This window comes from Scomber scombrus, chromosome 17 (genome assembly GCF_963691925.1).
Source record: "Scomber scombrus chromosome 17, fScoSco1.1, whole genome shotgun sequence".
Taxonomy (NCBI): domain Eukaryota; kingdom Metazoa; phylum Chordata; class Actinopteri; order Scombriformes; family Scombridae; genus Scomber; species Scomber scombrus.
In genome coordinates, this window is record NC_084986.1 from 12749068 (window position 1) to 12766136 (window position 17069).

Below are 17069 nucleotides of genomic sequence, written 5' to 3' on the forward strand. Positions count from 1 at the left end.
TGAAAATATTAAATCGTGTGTTTCGAAATTCAATACAAAACAGACTTTTAATATTTATTTATGCGTGAGTTTGACCGACGGAAACAAAAATCCGGAACCATGCTATTGCTCGCTATCGTTTTCCGGAAGGCTTTTTATGTTACTCCAGTGTCCACTTAGCACTACTACTTTCTCTGTGATATCCACCACTTCGTTGTAGCCAAGTAATTTAGATTTTAAGTGTACTTCTCTACCTCAACTGCTGCGATATGGCGGGAAACTTCTGGCAAAGCTCTCATTAGTAAGTTTTAATTAAAAATATGACGTGTTAGGTCTTTATTTTGCGGACGACTGTCTTTGTTGTGAGGCCTATCGTTAGCCTCTGCCATCAACTCTTACTACGATCAGACAAATAGAAAGACTTTAAAAATAGACCTAATGTTTAATACAAAAAGTAGGTTAGTTTTTAATTTATCTGTCAAGATGCACGACAGCAAAATAAATGGTGTACACAAACGAGAGGTCTCAATATATTGGTGTGCTACCCGCTAGCTTGGGTGATTTCAGTGTAACTAACCAAACTAATAATTATCATTATTTTATCTGTCAAAGTCTGCAGTGGGTGCTCGACAAACAGGACCTCATGAAAGAGCGCCAGAAGGACCTAAAGTTTCTCACAGAGGAGGAGTACTGGAAGCTGCAAATCTTCTTTGCCAATGGTATTTACATTTGTGTGAATGTACATAGTCTGCTCTCATTAGTTACAACACCTGTTACCTCCTTCATATTAAACAAAACAGTACTGTGATGTGTGCCAGGGCCCGACCCATACTGGATTTTAGGGGACGAAACTGATATTAGGGAGTAAAACATTCTGATATTGATATATTCGCTGTTAATCTTGTTTATACAAATATTTAAACACGCATTTTTTTGTAATGATCCCTCAAACATGGTTATCAAACACTTGTGACAAAGATATGTAATGAGGTTTTGTATAAATGTAGGCTACAAAATTGCAACAGTGTGCTGATACTGAACTTCACCAGGAATTTAATAACTATAAATAAAATAACCTAAAAAAAGATTATATTTACATACATGCTTAACTTGAATTAAGAAAAAGGATCACCTATACAGAAATTGTTGCCTCATATCAGACAATATATACACCGATACTGATGTATCTGTGATATGTCTATATTGGCAGACTGATATAGTGGTCGGACTTTAATGTGGACTATTACAATTGATAATTGATTAGGTGTGTTATTAAGAGTAGCAGGAGTGTCAAATTTTCTGTACTTTTATCTTTTTAACATTCTGTCTTATCTAACAGAAATTATTAAAACAAGTCAGTTGATGTTACGTTAAATTATTTGCTTGTCTTTTTTGTTGTCTCTCTCAGTCATTCAGGCTTTGGGGGAACACTTGAAGCTGCGGCAGCAGGTTATTGCTACGGCAACTGTCTACTTCAAACGCTTCTATGCCAGGTAAAGAAACAGTACAGTGTTAATATTTCAATGTAATATTAAAATGTAAACTATAATATTAAGATGTGAAGTGTTTTTCAGACTAGATTTCATCAGATAGTTACTATACTCTACATTACTATGAATTGTTTTTTCCAAATACCATATCATCCACCTCTACTTTAGATGCAATATTATCTTGTCCAAATTCACATGATTGATTTTGAGGTATTTGATCTTCATTGTGCTTTATATTTACTGAACATAAATCTTACTCATAGAATCCAATAGAAAATTGGACAAAAGCTTAATCTCTTTCTGTTTGCAGGTATTCCCTGAAAAGTATAGATCCTGTGCTCATGGCTCCTACCTGTGTGTTCCTGGCTTCAAAAGTTGAGGTATGGAAGTTTCTTTGCTGACATTAAGACAAACATTTTACACTAGCACATTTTCAGCATCTGAAAACATTTGTGTTGTATTTATCTGATATGAGCTCAAACGTGTCCCTTTCAGGAATTTGGAGTTGTGTCCAATACCAGACTGATCTCTGCAGCAACATCTGTGTGTAAGTGACTGCATTCAGTAATGTGATGAAGATAGCACCAGTGTAACCTTATATTCACATCTCCCAAGTGTTGTTATTATAATAATTATTATTATTAATAGTTTAAAATTTTTTTTTATTTTTCTCAAACAGTGAAAACAAGATTTTCCTATGCCTTCCCAAAGGAGTTTCCTTATAGAATGAATCATGTAAGTAAAATGCAGTTTAAATTCTTGGTATTCAGATGCTGTCATCCAGAGTGACCCAAACAAATTGCAAACTGTAAATAAGCATTAAAAATAACATTTATGAAAGAGTAAATGCAACAACATATTGAAGACAAGTAAAGTCATTACCCCGCTCTCAGTCACAACAATACAATGACAAGGACCTAATTAGAGTGTTCAGTTGTGTATTTGAGGAATGTGCCTGATGACACTAACTCGTGTTTAAGTAAGAGTCAGATTTGAGAGGAGGCCATATGACTGGAAGAAAGTGCATATTTCAGCTTGAATTTAAAGAGACTGCAGCTGCAACTAATTATAAATTTCATTAATGATTAATCTGTTTATCATTTTCTTAATGAATCGATCAGTCATAAAATGGAGAAAAATGTCGCACACCATTTCCCAAAGTCAAAGATTCAACCTAAAATGTCTTGTTTTTCCCCGACCAACAGTCCACAACCCAAAGATATTCAGTTTTCTATCAGAGATGACTAAAAAAACCTGAAAATATTCATATTTAAGAAGCTGGTACCAGAGTATTGTTGCATTTCTTTTCTTAAAATATGACTCAAAGCATTTAATCAATGATCAAAAAAGTTTGTGATCAATAAGTTCTATCAAATGTAAATCTAACTGTAGCTGCTCTAAACTCAAGCACAAAAGCAGACATAATTCACTCCTTAAGCCATTAAGATAAACCATATGTCAGTGGATGATATATGCTACACATTAAACACATGACTGTTTTCCTGCTTCCTCTGCAGTTATTTATGCACTGCGGTGCCACATTACAGCATGCCTGAGATCCCCTTACACCATATCACAATGTCACCATGTCGGTGTCTACCAATACGACAGATTCCACAACTATTGTTCACACACCTTCGATAGATTTCTGTTGCTGTGTAAGACGGTTTCAGCCATGGCTCTCCGCTGCTGCACAGCATCTCTCACTGTGGCGTAAAGTGACGTGTACCGCCAGCATTTTATTTATCCAACATTCGCACATAGAGTCCAGGACATCACCGGGGCTGACACGCTGTCCAGAAAGCTGTGTAGACTATTATTTATAGTGAGCCACCTTGGAGCGATCGAAGGAGGGAGCAGTTCATACAGCAGAGAATGAGTTGGCGGGGAGCTGCGACCCTTAGACATAATATTTCATGTTCCCTCTCTGGGGACCTACAGTAGTAACAGGGGCGATGGCACTGGGACAGATGAGGGCCACAAAAAAAGCAAAATATAGATTTTAGCAGATTAAATATTTGATATAATATGATTTCATTAGGTTGTGTAAGTCAGAGGTTTCCAAAATGGGAGGCGGGTTTCCATTAGTTATCAAAAGGAGGTCACGTAGAATATCCTGAATATGTGTGATTTGTTTATAGAGGTAGTTGAGAGATACAGTAGTTTTGGGGAATTTTACTATTTTTCCCATGTTCCCAGAGTCAGGAACTAATAAATGCCTTCAGACAGACATTTTAATGTATTTAGTGTGGTCTGAATTAGGTCAAACAGCAATATCAGGCCATTTTGGCTCAATTGCTGAGTGCCTATGGTATCATGATTGTGTTATTTGATCCCATAGGCATCCAGGAATTGAGCAAAACAAAACAAGTAAACTACATAAGGGTGTGGGGCGAAAAACTGAGTGAAAACTCTTGTAAGTGACCCAGGTTGTCACATGAAAATAAAAACACTACTCAATACAAAAGACACATCTTTTTCCAACTGACAAAAGCGTATTTTTATGTGAGGGTGCTCAATACAATAAGATCCCAATAGGAAGTGGCCATCTGTGTTTCTTTTCAAATCTCGTACAAATAGGTTCTGTTTAAATTGTTTGACATGTTGGACGTTGAGCACAATCTTAATTTGTGTCTTTGCAGATATTAGAGTGTGAGTTCTACCTTTTGGAGTTGATGGTGAGTGCAGAGAGCTTTCTTTATCTGTTACCATACTGTCAGCTGTATTTCACTTGATTGTTTGAAAAATGACTTGATGGTTGATGTGGTTTATGTTTCAGGACTGCTGCCTGATCGTGTATCACCCCTACAGACCTTTGTTGCAGTACGTGCAGGATATGGGACAGGAGGACATGCTGCTACCCCTTGCCTGGTACGTTTCGTCTGTGTACTTTTATTCATGCATCTCTTTTGTGAGCAGAAATTATCTGGTAAAATAATTAGCGGTAATTTAGCTATTTTTGTAGTTGTACTCATTGTCTCTGCTGTCATCCATCTTTACCAGGCGAATAGTGAATGACACATACAGGACAGATCTGTGTCTGCTCTACCCTCCCTTCATGATTGCTCTGGGTAAGATTTGTTCCCATGTATCACTCATTGCAGCTTCAAATTAGATTTATTAGATGTAACATGATCAGTTCTTTTGCTTTTCCTTCCACAGCCTGTCTGCATGTGGCCTGTGTGGTGCAGCAGAAAGATGCCAGGCAGTGGTTTGCAGAGCTCTCTGTTGACATGGACAAAGTAAGATCGGTCACTGTTGCACATTTAGTTTCACTGTACCTTCTTTAGTATGTAGGCCACTGTCGTTATTGGCCTTCTTTCTTGTTTTGTAACTGCACTTTGTATTCGAGGTTTTGCTGACAGCTGACTTCAGAGATGTAGTTCACACATGCACAGACTGATCATTTATAATACATAATGGGCACGTATGAATATTTTAACATTAGAAAAGTTGTGCAATCATGGAATCGAAGAACATTATGTCCTAACTACACAAGCCAATTGACTGTGACGATGAATTAAAGTAGTGAGCCTCTGAAAATATGCAGTTTGAACAATTGAAGATTTTCCAGTATCTGTAGTCCAACTGAAGGGCCTCGATGGGCATGTATGCTCACTGTTAAGCAGTGCACATGCATGATGCAGAGAGTGCAATTTTGTGTTTTTACAGCCGTTTTAAAAGCAACTGAGTCACTTACAAAAAAAATCCCCAAAAAACAACAAAAACAAATCTCTTTCAATGGATATTTCATTTTAAATCTTTAGGTTTGTATATATTTTTTGTATAATATATGCAGCAGTGGGTAAACATGAATTAACTTTGTGTTTTCTGTTAAGATCCTTGAGATTATCCGAGTCATCCTGAAGCTCTATGACCAGTGGAAAAATTTTGATGACAGGAAGGAGATCGCTGCTGTGCTAAACAAGATGCCTAAACCCAAACCACCTCCAAACAGGTAAATCTGACTTAGATCTGTATGTTACGCCGGTCATCACATACAGTACATATGTTTTATTTGATAGATTGTGTGTTTTTCAGGTAAAATATACAGTCGATAAAATATAAAAAATAGTTGAATTTATCTGGTGTCAAACTGAATCAAACTTAAACCTACTTGCAGTTAGGTGAGTGGGTTTTCCCAAACATGATGGATGTGAAACATTTACAGTTCTCAACAGCTAAATTAACCTTATGGCAAAGAAAAAAGACTGCCCACTAAGTGTGGTGTACTGCACATAATGCTCTTTTAGTTCTTTTTAAGTTTTTCAAGAGGAGAAGAGAAGAAATAGTCTCTTGTACCACTTTTTAAAATTACATTTTACGGTAAATGTGGTTTAAAAAAAAAAAAAGTATTAGGGAATAATAAATGCATATGTGGAAAAAAACTGTTGCATAAATTGCTGAAGTGATGTAAATTAAGGCCACATCTAAAGCTGAAGACTACAAGCTTGAAAAAAAATTGTTTGTGGGTTAGAAAAAAAGTGAAACTACCAGACTTCTATAGCACGCTCATGGTGGGTAATATAGGGACCAAGTTTTGACAAGAAGGATGAACATGGAATAAATAAAAAAAGGGTTCTACTTCATCAATTTTCTTTGAAATTGTTTTTTTTAAACTGTGAGTCAAAAAATGTTATGATGCAATGCTAAATTGATGTAATACTTTTGTAAGGGCACCTCCAGCTCTACGTTGCTTATTTTAGGAAACATGACACTGATTTCATTGAACTGAGTGTAAACCTTTCCTCTATCTGTTTCGCTGTCCTGTCTCCAGTGAGAGTGACCAGAGCTCCAATGGGAACCAAAGCAACTCATACAGCCAGTCTTAGCGTGGCGCCTGTATCTCCCCGGATTCCATAATGTCGATGCAGAGAGAGGTTGATCACCTTCAAAACGTTGCACAGCACAACCTCTGTGATGCCATCTTCAACTGACAACCCCCCACCCAACTCTGACAGTCATGTCTTCAATTTACCCTTTTCTGATCATTCTGGGTTTATGGATTTAGGAAACAGCCGCAGAAACGCCTGCAGTTAACAGCTGATCAGTGACAGCAGGCAGTTATGTTGTCTCGATGAGGCCACTCTACTCTGCACCAGACTTGAAATGAACTTAAACTGATGAACAGTAGGGGGTGGGGTACGGGGTAAGAGGGGAGCTGGGAGAGTGGGGGGTAAACTTGATGGGAGAATTGTGGGAGGGGGTTTACAGATGTGATGGTTCAGTAGAAACATTTCATTGTAATGATCCTGACATCCTTGAACAGCCCAGAGGAGCCAGTAGCTTCACATGGAGCTCCGCGGGATTCGAGAAAACTTGATCACAAGTACTGTGTGTGTGTGTGCGCGTGTGTGTGTACGTACAACATATTGAGAGGCCAGTCTGGGCGGGTTTTCATTCCTCAGGGACCATAGTAGTCTTCTCTACTCGTGTCTGTATGTAAAAATGATTTGATACTGTGCCGTTTAAAGAGTGGTTTTGATTGAATATCACCCTGTGCAACTGTGATGTGATTGGATATCCCTGCCCTCTGCGCTGGTTGATCATGAACCGTGCCAGGGAAAAATCTTCTTTTAAGGTTTATAGTAGCTCTTTGAATTCCAGATTTTACTGTTTTGAATCATGACAATTGCACCTCCTCCCTCCCATTCGCTCTTTCATTTTGTAAATAGCCTTTTTGCTTCTATTCATTTATTTTATTTGTCATGTTTTTGCTTCATTAAGGAAAATTCACCGGAAATCATGAGCGGCTTCCACTTTGAACTCTGTGCTTGAATGAAAGTGCCCCAGTCTATTTCATTGTCATGATTTTGTTTGCCTGCTGCAAAGCGTACGCTTCATTTTATTGTACTTTCTTTTTCATTTATTCTGCTTTAGTTGTAGAATATGTATCTTGTAAATCTATTTTAAAAAACTTTTAGTTTGTCAATGATTTTTTTTTTTTTTTTTTGAGTAAAGGCAAATCACAGTCATTCTAAATGAGTCTGTTTTGGTTGTACATACTTATTTCTATCCTGCCATCTCTTTAATCAGTGAATTGTGGCAATATGTGTGTCCATATACCTGTAAATATCTATATTTTTGTGAGAAAAGACAGTGGGAGGTGTGTGTGTGGCTGTACTTAAAACAAGGGGCTTCAAAGCCTTATAAAATAATAGCTGCTGGTTACAGAGAAAATCCTTCATGTGAGTACATTGTCCCATTCAGGTGAAAGTGTAACATGTATCTTAGGGGTGGATTTTTGTCGCAGTACTTGGATGCATCTTTTTGTTTTCCTCAGTGGCTTCATCTACTGTACACTCAAGTTCTATCACTGTTGGAAAAAGCAGCTGAATAGGTACATAAATATCTTGTTAAAGGCCACTTTTTCATACTAAGTGAAAGCCAATGAGGCAAGTTTGAAGCATCCTTGTTCGACTCTGCCCTCAGGCGTTTTCTTCCCCTTCAGCAGGCTCCATCTGTTACACGACTGTTCACTTGAGCTGGCGTACAATGAAAAGGGCTTCAGACTAAAGTATTCCCTGTAGTTCTGATTAAAACATCACCCAACATTGTTTTATCAAATATTACTTGAAAGTCTGTGTCTATCATTTGATCAATTATGGTAATAAAATGTATGGTGTGGAAAAATAAAGCGGCTCACTGCTATTCAAACTGTTGTGTTCATATAGTGTATGTGATTGACTTCCAGCCTGTTACAAAAGTCTTGTACAGATCGTTTACCTAACTTCAATGTCAACGCCATATAGTGGCAGTGGTGGGACACCTAGTGGTAGGACATGTAACATTACATATGCAGGATTTGATATAGAAACCCTGCATATGTTTAATAACAGAAAGCATGGAGATGAAACAGGCAAACTATGCAACATCTATTACAAAATTAGCTGTTTTTACAATTAAAATAATTTGAAATACTTCATTGACTGAACAGTAACAGGATGTATTTTCTAGTAGTTGCCTCTGGTGTTTGTACAGTCCTTCTGACGTCACAGTATCTGTGTAAAGCCAGCTGAAACATTAACAACTACTGTTGGAGCATCAAAATAAAACTCTTATGTTTTCTTTTTTAACTTTAAATGGAGGAAAAACTGCTATCACTGCTTTCAGAGAGACAACATTCATGTGATTATTAACACCTGTGCTTTTTCTACCATGATGAAATAAAAAGATCTGCCTTAAGGCCCTTTTTGTCTATTAATTGGGTAGAACTTTGATAAAATGTCTTAAAGATGGCTAAACTTAAGGTAAAAATAAATGTCTTTGTAGCAGTTTCAGTCATTAACAAAAGGCTGTTAACTGATTTTTAAAAAATGTCTACACTTACTTGAAACATGTAATACGTTTTTAAAAAACGAAAAACAAAACAAGAATAACATATAATGAGCAATAAACTCTCAATAAATTAATTCCCATAAACAACATAAATAAATGTTATATGCCTGAAAAGGAATCTTGACACACTTGAAAATCTGTGAGTACATATGTAGCTACAAATGTGAGTACACATTTGCAGATTTGTGAATATTTCAGTTTGCATTTGGAGATTCTTTTACACATTAACCTATCTGAGACATGCATTTACAACTCTCACATACACATATCTGCAAATAATGTTACAATAATATCCCTATACCCTCCTCATTTTATGGTTGTCCAATAACAACAACCCAATATTATAATTGTGTGGCCCCTAGCTGGTTTGGGGTCCCTCCTGGTGCGTAGGAGTAGCTACAAAATGGGAAATAATATGTGGAGAGCAGGATTTGTATCTAAATTTAAACATTAGTATACATTTTTGTTCATCATTTAGATATTTTATGTTATTTAAAGACTGCTGCAACGCATTATCCTCGGATCTGACTTTACTTTGAAAGACAGCACTGGAAGCTCTGCTGGTTGCTTGTTCCGCCTTGACACTGACAGGAGCCAGCTCCGAGCGGGCTGCGGAGGATGTCGACCCCGCTGCGGGGACAAGCTCCGGGCGGGATGCTTGTGTCCACACAGTCGCCCGGCACCTGGAGCTCCCGGCACTCATGGGGACCCCGCTGATGAAGCCTGCCAGAGTGAGGCGGAAAGTGGCCGGAGACAGAGAGCATGTGCTGGCGCGTCGGGCTTGCCTGGACGCGGTCGTGTGTGGTTGATCTTGGCCAGAACCAGAGCTTCTCCTCCGGCCTGCCGGGCTCCGATGAGCAGCTCTCGTTTTATGGGTACATTATCGCCTACCCACTGCAGGACTGCGGCGGGATCATGTCAGCTTTGGGCTCGGATTCGTGGTGGCGGAAAACGCTGTATTTGACCGGAGGGGCTCTGCTCGCTGCTGCTGCTTATTTGCTGCACGAATTGCTGGCCATCAGGTACCAACAACAAAACAGAGAGGCTGTCAGAGGAGCCGCTTGAAGCTGCAGACCTCATCACTTTCTTTAAGTGTCAGAGTATGATCGATTTAAAAGCAGCCGGGGATCTTATTCTGTTATTATTCCAAATCTCCCAGCTCTGATGTATTTTCACCGGGGGCTGATATTACTTAATCTTGTCAGGTTGGGCGGGGTGAGAGCGGAGTCAGTGGAGAATATGAAATCGTGAGTGGGTGGCTGTGATGTAACGGATCCCCCAACCCCCCCAAATCCCTCTCTAACAAACACACGTTAGATTTCCGCGTTTATTGGCTTCTTGCTGTGGAGAAATGACACGAGCAACCTGCGACTGTAATCTTATCATAGCCAGGATCAATCAAAAATGATTAGCTGTAATTAGCCGACAAATTAATGTATAAGGCTTATTTGCTATATTGTGTGTTTAAGAGGTTAGTCTGCAGGCCTGCTTCAAGCAGCGCTCTCTTGACATGTATGAATCGACTTTATGACAGCAGGTCACTTTCATTTGTCTGCATTTTCAAGGACGTTATGTACAGGGTTAATCTTGTGCTTGCTGGAAACCAAAATGAAAATGAAATAGTGATGTAATTGATTTGATTATCATCAGTCTTTTGCCGGGAGGAGGGTTAATCTGACTGTCCGACACTGTTGTTTTTACCATCTCGGGTTACCTGCAGTCCAGGCCTTGTTGTTGACGAGACACAGGCCCACAGCAGTACTACAAAATAGTGAGTGTTGAGAATTATAAAGGCACTTACCACTGGGTGATACATTGTTAGTCTCGCTATGAATAAGAAGATTATATAAGGTTGATTTTAGCTGAAGTGACAAGGAGTGACATTTTGGTGTCTAGGCCCTAGACACAGTGTCCCGTGTGGCTTTATTAATGCGGAGTCGATTTGTATATGTAGGATATTTGGCAGAAATAAGGCTGATTGTTGTGCAATAAAATAATCGTTTGATGGGGTTCCTGCAGACTGTGTGTAGCTGGTCAGTTTTTTAATTATTAAATATTGCAGCTCTCTTCTGTCTCATCGTGTGCTATAGGCTTCATTTTACTATCATCTCTTGCCTTTAGATGAAATACGATTGCACTCGTGAGGTTATTGCGCCAAAAAAATGCCTTTTGTTAAAGTCAGCGGTCATTTCAGCACCACAGTGAGACGGACAGCTCCTCTGCTCTCACACTTTGACAGTGTCCCTTTATTTCTGCATCCTGCCCACGCACGTGAATTTGTTGCCGTTTGTGGAGCACCCGTGCATGCTCATGACGTGGCCGGTTGTGTTTTTTTCTTTCTCCCCGGTACTGTCCATGTGAATGCAGCATAATCTATCAGAAGAGTAGCGTGGCTAATTGTTCTGACATTGCGGTTTTCCCCTGGCTAGTGGTAAAGGCCTCATAATAATTTGACCTATTCAGTCATAAACACACACACACACACACACACACACACACACACACACACACACACACACACACACACACACACACACACACACACACACACACACACACACTATCAGACCATGGTCTCTTTTGGGGGACATTACATGGACTTATTACCACGTGCCTAACCCTAATCTGAACCTAACCGTAACCTAACCATAACCATAACCACTGACCTCCCAAAATGAGCTTGGATTTTGCCTCTAATTGGACAATCTGTCAGCAATTAACTGGTCCTAAGTCTGAAATTTGTCCCCAAAAGTAGCCTATGACAGACCACACACACACAGTTGTGTTTGACTTAGAGTTAACATTGACTAACATTAATATCCTGGAGATTGGCCCTAACCCTTATCTTACTTTAACCTCAATCCAAGTCTTCACCCTAAAATTTCATGATTTATATTATGGGGACTTTACATCCTCACAACATGAGTAATACAAATGCAGAGAGAGAGAGAGAGAAACACAAACACACTCAGTGAGGAGGACACTGCATTGATGCATGTTAATTCTGTTAATTGAATTTAATTCTCACCATGGCAAAATTAAAATGCTGGAAATTTGGTGTTTTGGGACTCTACTGATCCCCCAACTACTCATCTCTTTGCAGTGTGTATGTTCTTTGTTGCCCCCAAGTTCCCATTATGCTCTTTGCAACCAGTACTGTGAAGCTGGAATGATACCTAATTTGTGTTAGTTTGGGGTAACCTCACGAAACACAACATAAGGAATATGTGGCACACGAGCACAATATAAACAGAAAAACAATAAAGCTCTTAAGAGTAGATTTTGACACAGTACAGGGCCCCAAAATAAGCTGATAACACTGGAGCCACTGTAGTTCATATTGTAATTAGATGATGCACATTTTTAGAGCTGCATCTGATGGTTATTCTCATCATCAATTAATATACCCAATGTTGTTGGGTCCATGAATCATAAGAAAACTGAAAAATGCAAACAATATCCTGGAACAAAAGTTGATGTCATTAAATGTGTTTTGTCCAGTAATCCTCAAACACCAAACATTTTATTTACTATAATGAAAGACTAAAGAAGGCAGCAGAATCTCACATTAAAAAACAGGAAATCTTTGGTATTTTTACTTGAAAAATGACTGAAATGTTCTTAGATGACTATGACTATTTAATTGTCATCAAAACCAGCTGACATACTGGCACATGTAGGGCCCCTCAGGACAGTTGCACACTTTGCTCAGCTGGTAATCCAGCCTCACTTTACCACTACATGCCCACAACTGCAACCCAAAAAGTTAATGTTAAATGTTATGGGAGTCCAATGTCCCATGTCTTGTCCCATGGGAGGGACAAGACATGGGAGGTGAGTCCTCATAATGTGAGACAAATGTATGTTTCCACAACATAACTAGTACAAACATGCCAACCAACTTTTTTTTTGTAGCCAGTCCCTCTGGCTGATCTGCATTCTTTTCTCCACACAGAAAGGAGGAAGAGCTGGACTCTAAAGACGCCATCATACTCCACCAGTTCTCCCGGCCCCAAACTGGTGTCCCGTCCCTGTCCCCTTTCTGCCTTAAGATGGAGACCTACCTCCGCATGGTTGACCTGCCCTACCAGGTAGCTACCAGGTTATGTATCTTTGAGAGAAAATACGCAATTACTTCATGTGTTTTACTTTTTGATCTACTGACTAAGATTGTCTAGAGTATTGATACCTCAATACCTTTTCGATACCACATGTTTAAAACGATATGACCTCCGTTAATTACACATTTGATGAACCCAAAGCTACATAGAAGTAACTAACCCACAACATGACTGGTTGGTCAAGCCAAATTTAATTTTTTTTAAAAAGAAAAAATGATCTTATTTGTCTGCCTAGCACTCTTTTTTACTTCTTACCATGGTGTCAAAAGAGGGAGTATGTTTTTTTAAACTAATATGAAATATTGTCGTAATTGCAATATTGTAATAATGTTTAAAATTCTGTTATTGTGACCACCTCGCTACTGACTGTGTCTTCTGATGTCTAAATCAAGCTCTACATATGTTTTAATCCACATTTATTTGCATCCATAGCTGTTTCTTTTGTTGTAATAACTTTTCTATTACTGTCAAAGCTTTTTTAATGTTTTCTTTTGAGCCAATCCATTTCTCATAAAAAACAGTCACTTTATCTCCCTCTCTGAACCCCACTCGACACCTCTTTATGCACCTACACATTTTCACTTTTCCCCACTCCTTTCTCTCTTCCAGAACTACTTTGATGGGAAGCTTTCACCACAGGGGAAGATGCCATGGATTGAGTACAACCAAGAGCAGGTGTGTGGCACCGAATTCATTATCGACTTCCTGGAAGAGAGGCTGGGCGCCAGCCTTAACAAGAGCCTGACACCGCAGGAGAAGGCCATGTCTCGCGCCATCACCAAAATGGTGGAGGAGCATTTCTACTGGTGAGGAACCAGAAATGTTCAAACACAGTAGTGCAGTTGACGTATGATTGAAAAAAGTAAACTGTGAGGTGTTTTGTGTTTATTTCTTGGGTCAAATTGCTTCAGTTTTGAATGAAAACCCCTCAGCACATACTAGTTTATTGCAGATGTCTTTAATTGGATGTTGCTTTTTTTATTTTAGTTTTTTTAAATGCAATCTATGATTAAGATTGATTATAATATTAGCACTTCAGACTGTCCTGGACTTTACATCAATGTGCCTGGAAAATATAATTCAACTATTTTTATAGAGCAAATTATGACTTATTGTCATAAAATTACATTGAACTAACATATATCTCTCCAGATCACATGGTGGATCTCAGTAGCAGTGTTCACAGTACTAGTATTTACTCTGAAATGTGTGTATGTGTCGCAGGACCATAGCTTACTGTCAGTGGGTGGACAACCTGGAGGAGACACAGAAGATGCTGTCAGTGAGCGGGCCGCTGAGTGACCTGCTCAAGTGGATCCTGAGTCACGTGACCGGTGGGATCGTCAAGAGGGAGATGTACGGACATGGGATCGGACGGTTCTCCAAGGATGAGGTTTACGCCCTGATGGAGAAGGACATGCGCACCCTGGCCACTTTGCTAGGTGACAAATATAGAAGATTAGGTTATCTGATAATATACATGTAGCCTATATCATGATCAGACAGGAAAATTACAAATGAGATATGTATGCTTTGTTTGCATAAAGTGAAGATTCATATTGATTATATTATAGTAGTTAATGAGATGACAACCCAATAAGTCTTTGTATCCAAACAGATCACATTAACTTTGTTATTACATTTTATCATAATTTGTGGCATCTGTTCACATAGTTTGACCTGAAAGCAGATCAACAGATTTATTAGGAAAGTAAAACCATCATTACAATATCCAGTGTGTCTCCTGAGAGTTATAACTAGCAGCATCATGTTTGTATCTGTCAGAGGATAGGCCTGGTTGCATAAAAACGTAGGTATGCACAATACTGACCTCCTGTGGTGAAGATTGAGCATTACAGCTTTTTCACACTGACACTTCTTGAACTACAACATCCAACATCTTGGAAAACAGGATATATTTTGTACACTGACAGAAAAGAAAAGTCTACACAGTGATTGTACTTTTGTATTTTATTTGACTTGATCTTTTTTCTGTATGCTATCTTAGGTGATAAGAAATACCTTATGGGATCTAAGCTTTCAACAGTAGACGCTGCAGTGTTCAGTCACCTGGCCCCGGCTATGTGGACGCTACCAGGAACACGGCCGGAGCAGCTAATCAAAGGTGAGGTCATAAAATGTGACAACATAGTTCAAGAAACATCATTTTGTCTTATGCAGAGAGTAGAATTATTTGCCGAGCTTTCGAGATCTTCGCTACTCAGGCCTCTGCTGCCACTTCAATAAAATTAAGGAGGATGAAACTTTATTTGTGTGTCTCACAGTACTGAAAATAAGATTAGAAAACTGCAGCAGTAGCACGCCTAGAAATAATGTCCTGATTATTGTAGACAATCTACAGACCTCACTGTGAATTTCCTACCAAATGCTGAAACTTTTGAACGCCACATCTGTGGATGGATGTACTGTATACAACAGCAAATATCTTGTCCTGTGCTTTTATACAAAACATTAACAATCTGTCTCCTGAATCTAAGCGTGTAACAAGCGTGTTAAAGTCAACAGTTGTAGACTGTTGGTGAGGAATAAACAAGATATTTGAGGTTGTACATTGGGCTTTGGGAAACAATAATTGATATTTTTCACAATTTTATGACATTTTATGGACCAAACAACTAATCGATTAATCAAGACCATTATCAACAGATTAATTTATCATAATTGTTAGTTGCAGCCCTATTGTTCTGACATTTTATACAAACCACTGTATGTCCAATATAGTTGTTATTTAACGCTTTCAAACAGTCAAACACAACTCAAATTGTATAACTTAGTGACTTTACTATCATCTGGATATAGGTTAGCACAAACACGATTAGATACGATTAACAGATTTTAACTAAACAAATTCACAAAAAACGACAAGTTGGTCACCAACAGGGGTGAATTCTTCTGTTTTAGCTATGGCTGTCTGTCAATAACTGCAATATGTTACTTAATTGGATGGAAATTCTGCACTGTGTCTAGGACCAGTCATCCTTTAGATATATGACAGTGATAACTATAACATGACATATGATATTGATTCCAGCATTGAGTATTTCTCTTTGCTTGCTTGCTTGCAGAAGAAGCTCAATTGACTGAAAATATCAAAATCAGATCATGTAATTGATTTAATATGTTGGCAGTGTTCAACTGGCCAAAACCGAAAATGTCAATTGAGTTAACTAAGCTATGCAAAGTGAAGGAATTATATAAATGTATTCTTGTTTTATTGTCTGCTGAGCATGAAATTAAGCCAGTAAACTAAGAGAGAGCGATGTTCTCTTATCAGATTGTTTCATTTGAATAGTGTTTAAGGCCTGAAAAGGTCAAATTCATCTGAGAGTTGAGATGAGTCAGAAAAATAATGTTGTTGTTAACAGTTTCATGATCCCCAGATTTATCTTGGAATCCCTCAGGATGTCCTGACTTCCAGGTTGAGGAGCACTGGACTAATTATGTTAGCTTTATTCATCAGTGAGGTTGTACACTTTATCCACTGAGCTGTGTGTGTGTGTGTGTCTTCTCCAGGTGAGCTCATCAACCTGGCCATGTACTGTGAGCGCATTCGCCGGCGATTCTGGCCCGAGTGGTTCGTGGACCTGGAGGATTTGTGCTACGACACCACAGAGGACAGCGACTCGCCCTCCAAACTCCCTGATCTGGGCCTCTACTCCGGCACGGGCACTTTCCAGGAGGACGAGAGCTTACACACGCCGCACACTCACACACCGCAGGACCCACCGTCGCCCGACAGCGACCCAACGGGCCACTCGCTGTATGACTCTGACATGGACACGGAGTGCTCTGAAATGGACCAGCTCAAGTGTTGACCCAAAACACACATGTAGTGCACAACACATAGATACACACGTATACGCACACCACAGGTAGGACGTGTTTCCTACCTGCACACACGTCCCCTACCTCTTAGAACAGACAATATCTGGGGAGTCCTTTCAGTGTCACCTGTGGTGCTGGAGAAGTTGAAGACGTGAGGTTTGACTTGCACACTTTAGTGGAGGAATGATTGCAATAGAAGAAGTGAAGTGTGGCTCAAAAGGAAAAAGTGGCAGATGGAGAGAAAAAGAACGAGGCAGCACATAAATTAAAAGTAGCGAAAGGAAAAGAGAGGCAC

At 39.1% G+C, this 17069-nt stretch overlaps 2 protein-coding genes across 2 annotated transcripts; both read left to right on the plus strand.

Annotated features, from left to right (window-relative positions):
- Nucleotides 1-144: 144 nt before the first annotated feature.
- Nucleotides 145-6617, plus strand: ccnc (cyclin C). Its single transcript, XM_062437044.1, has 12 exons — nucleotides 145-280; nucleotides 592-698; nucleotides 1388-1472; nucleotides 1780-1849; nucleotides 1965-2016; nucleotides 2149-2204; nucleotides 4112-4147; nucleotides 4249-4340; nucleotides 4473-4540; nucleotides 4632-4711; nucleotides 5309-5427; nucleotides 6247-6617. Exons 1-12 carry the CDS (start codon nucleotides 249-251, stop codon nucleotides 6299-6301), a joined length of 852 nt encoding a protein of 283 aa, XP_062293028.1. The 5' UTR covers nucleotides 145-248; the 3' UTR covers nucleotides 6302-6617.
- Nucleotides 6618-9569: 2952 nt separating this feature from the next.
- Nucleotides 9570-16764, plus strand: faxca (failed axon connections homolog, metaxin like GST domain containing a). The gene is made up of 6 exons (XM_062437593.1): nucleotides 9570-9829; nucleotides 12763-12898; nucleotides 13538-13734; nucleotides 14153-14370; nucleotides 14937-15053; nucleotides 16463-16764. The coding sequence occupies exons 1-6, from the start codon at nucleotides 9570-9572 to the stop codon at nucleotides 16762-16764; spliced, it is 1230 nt and encodes a 409-aa protein (XP_062293577.1).
- The last annotated feature ends 305 nt before the right edge of the window (nucleotides 16765-17069 follow it).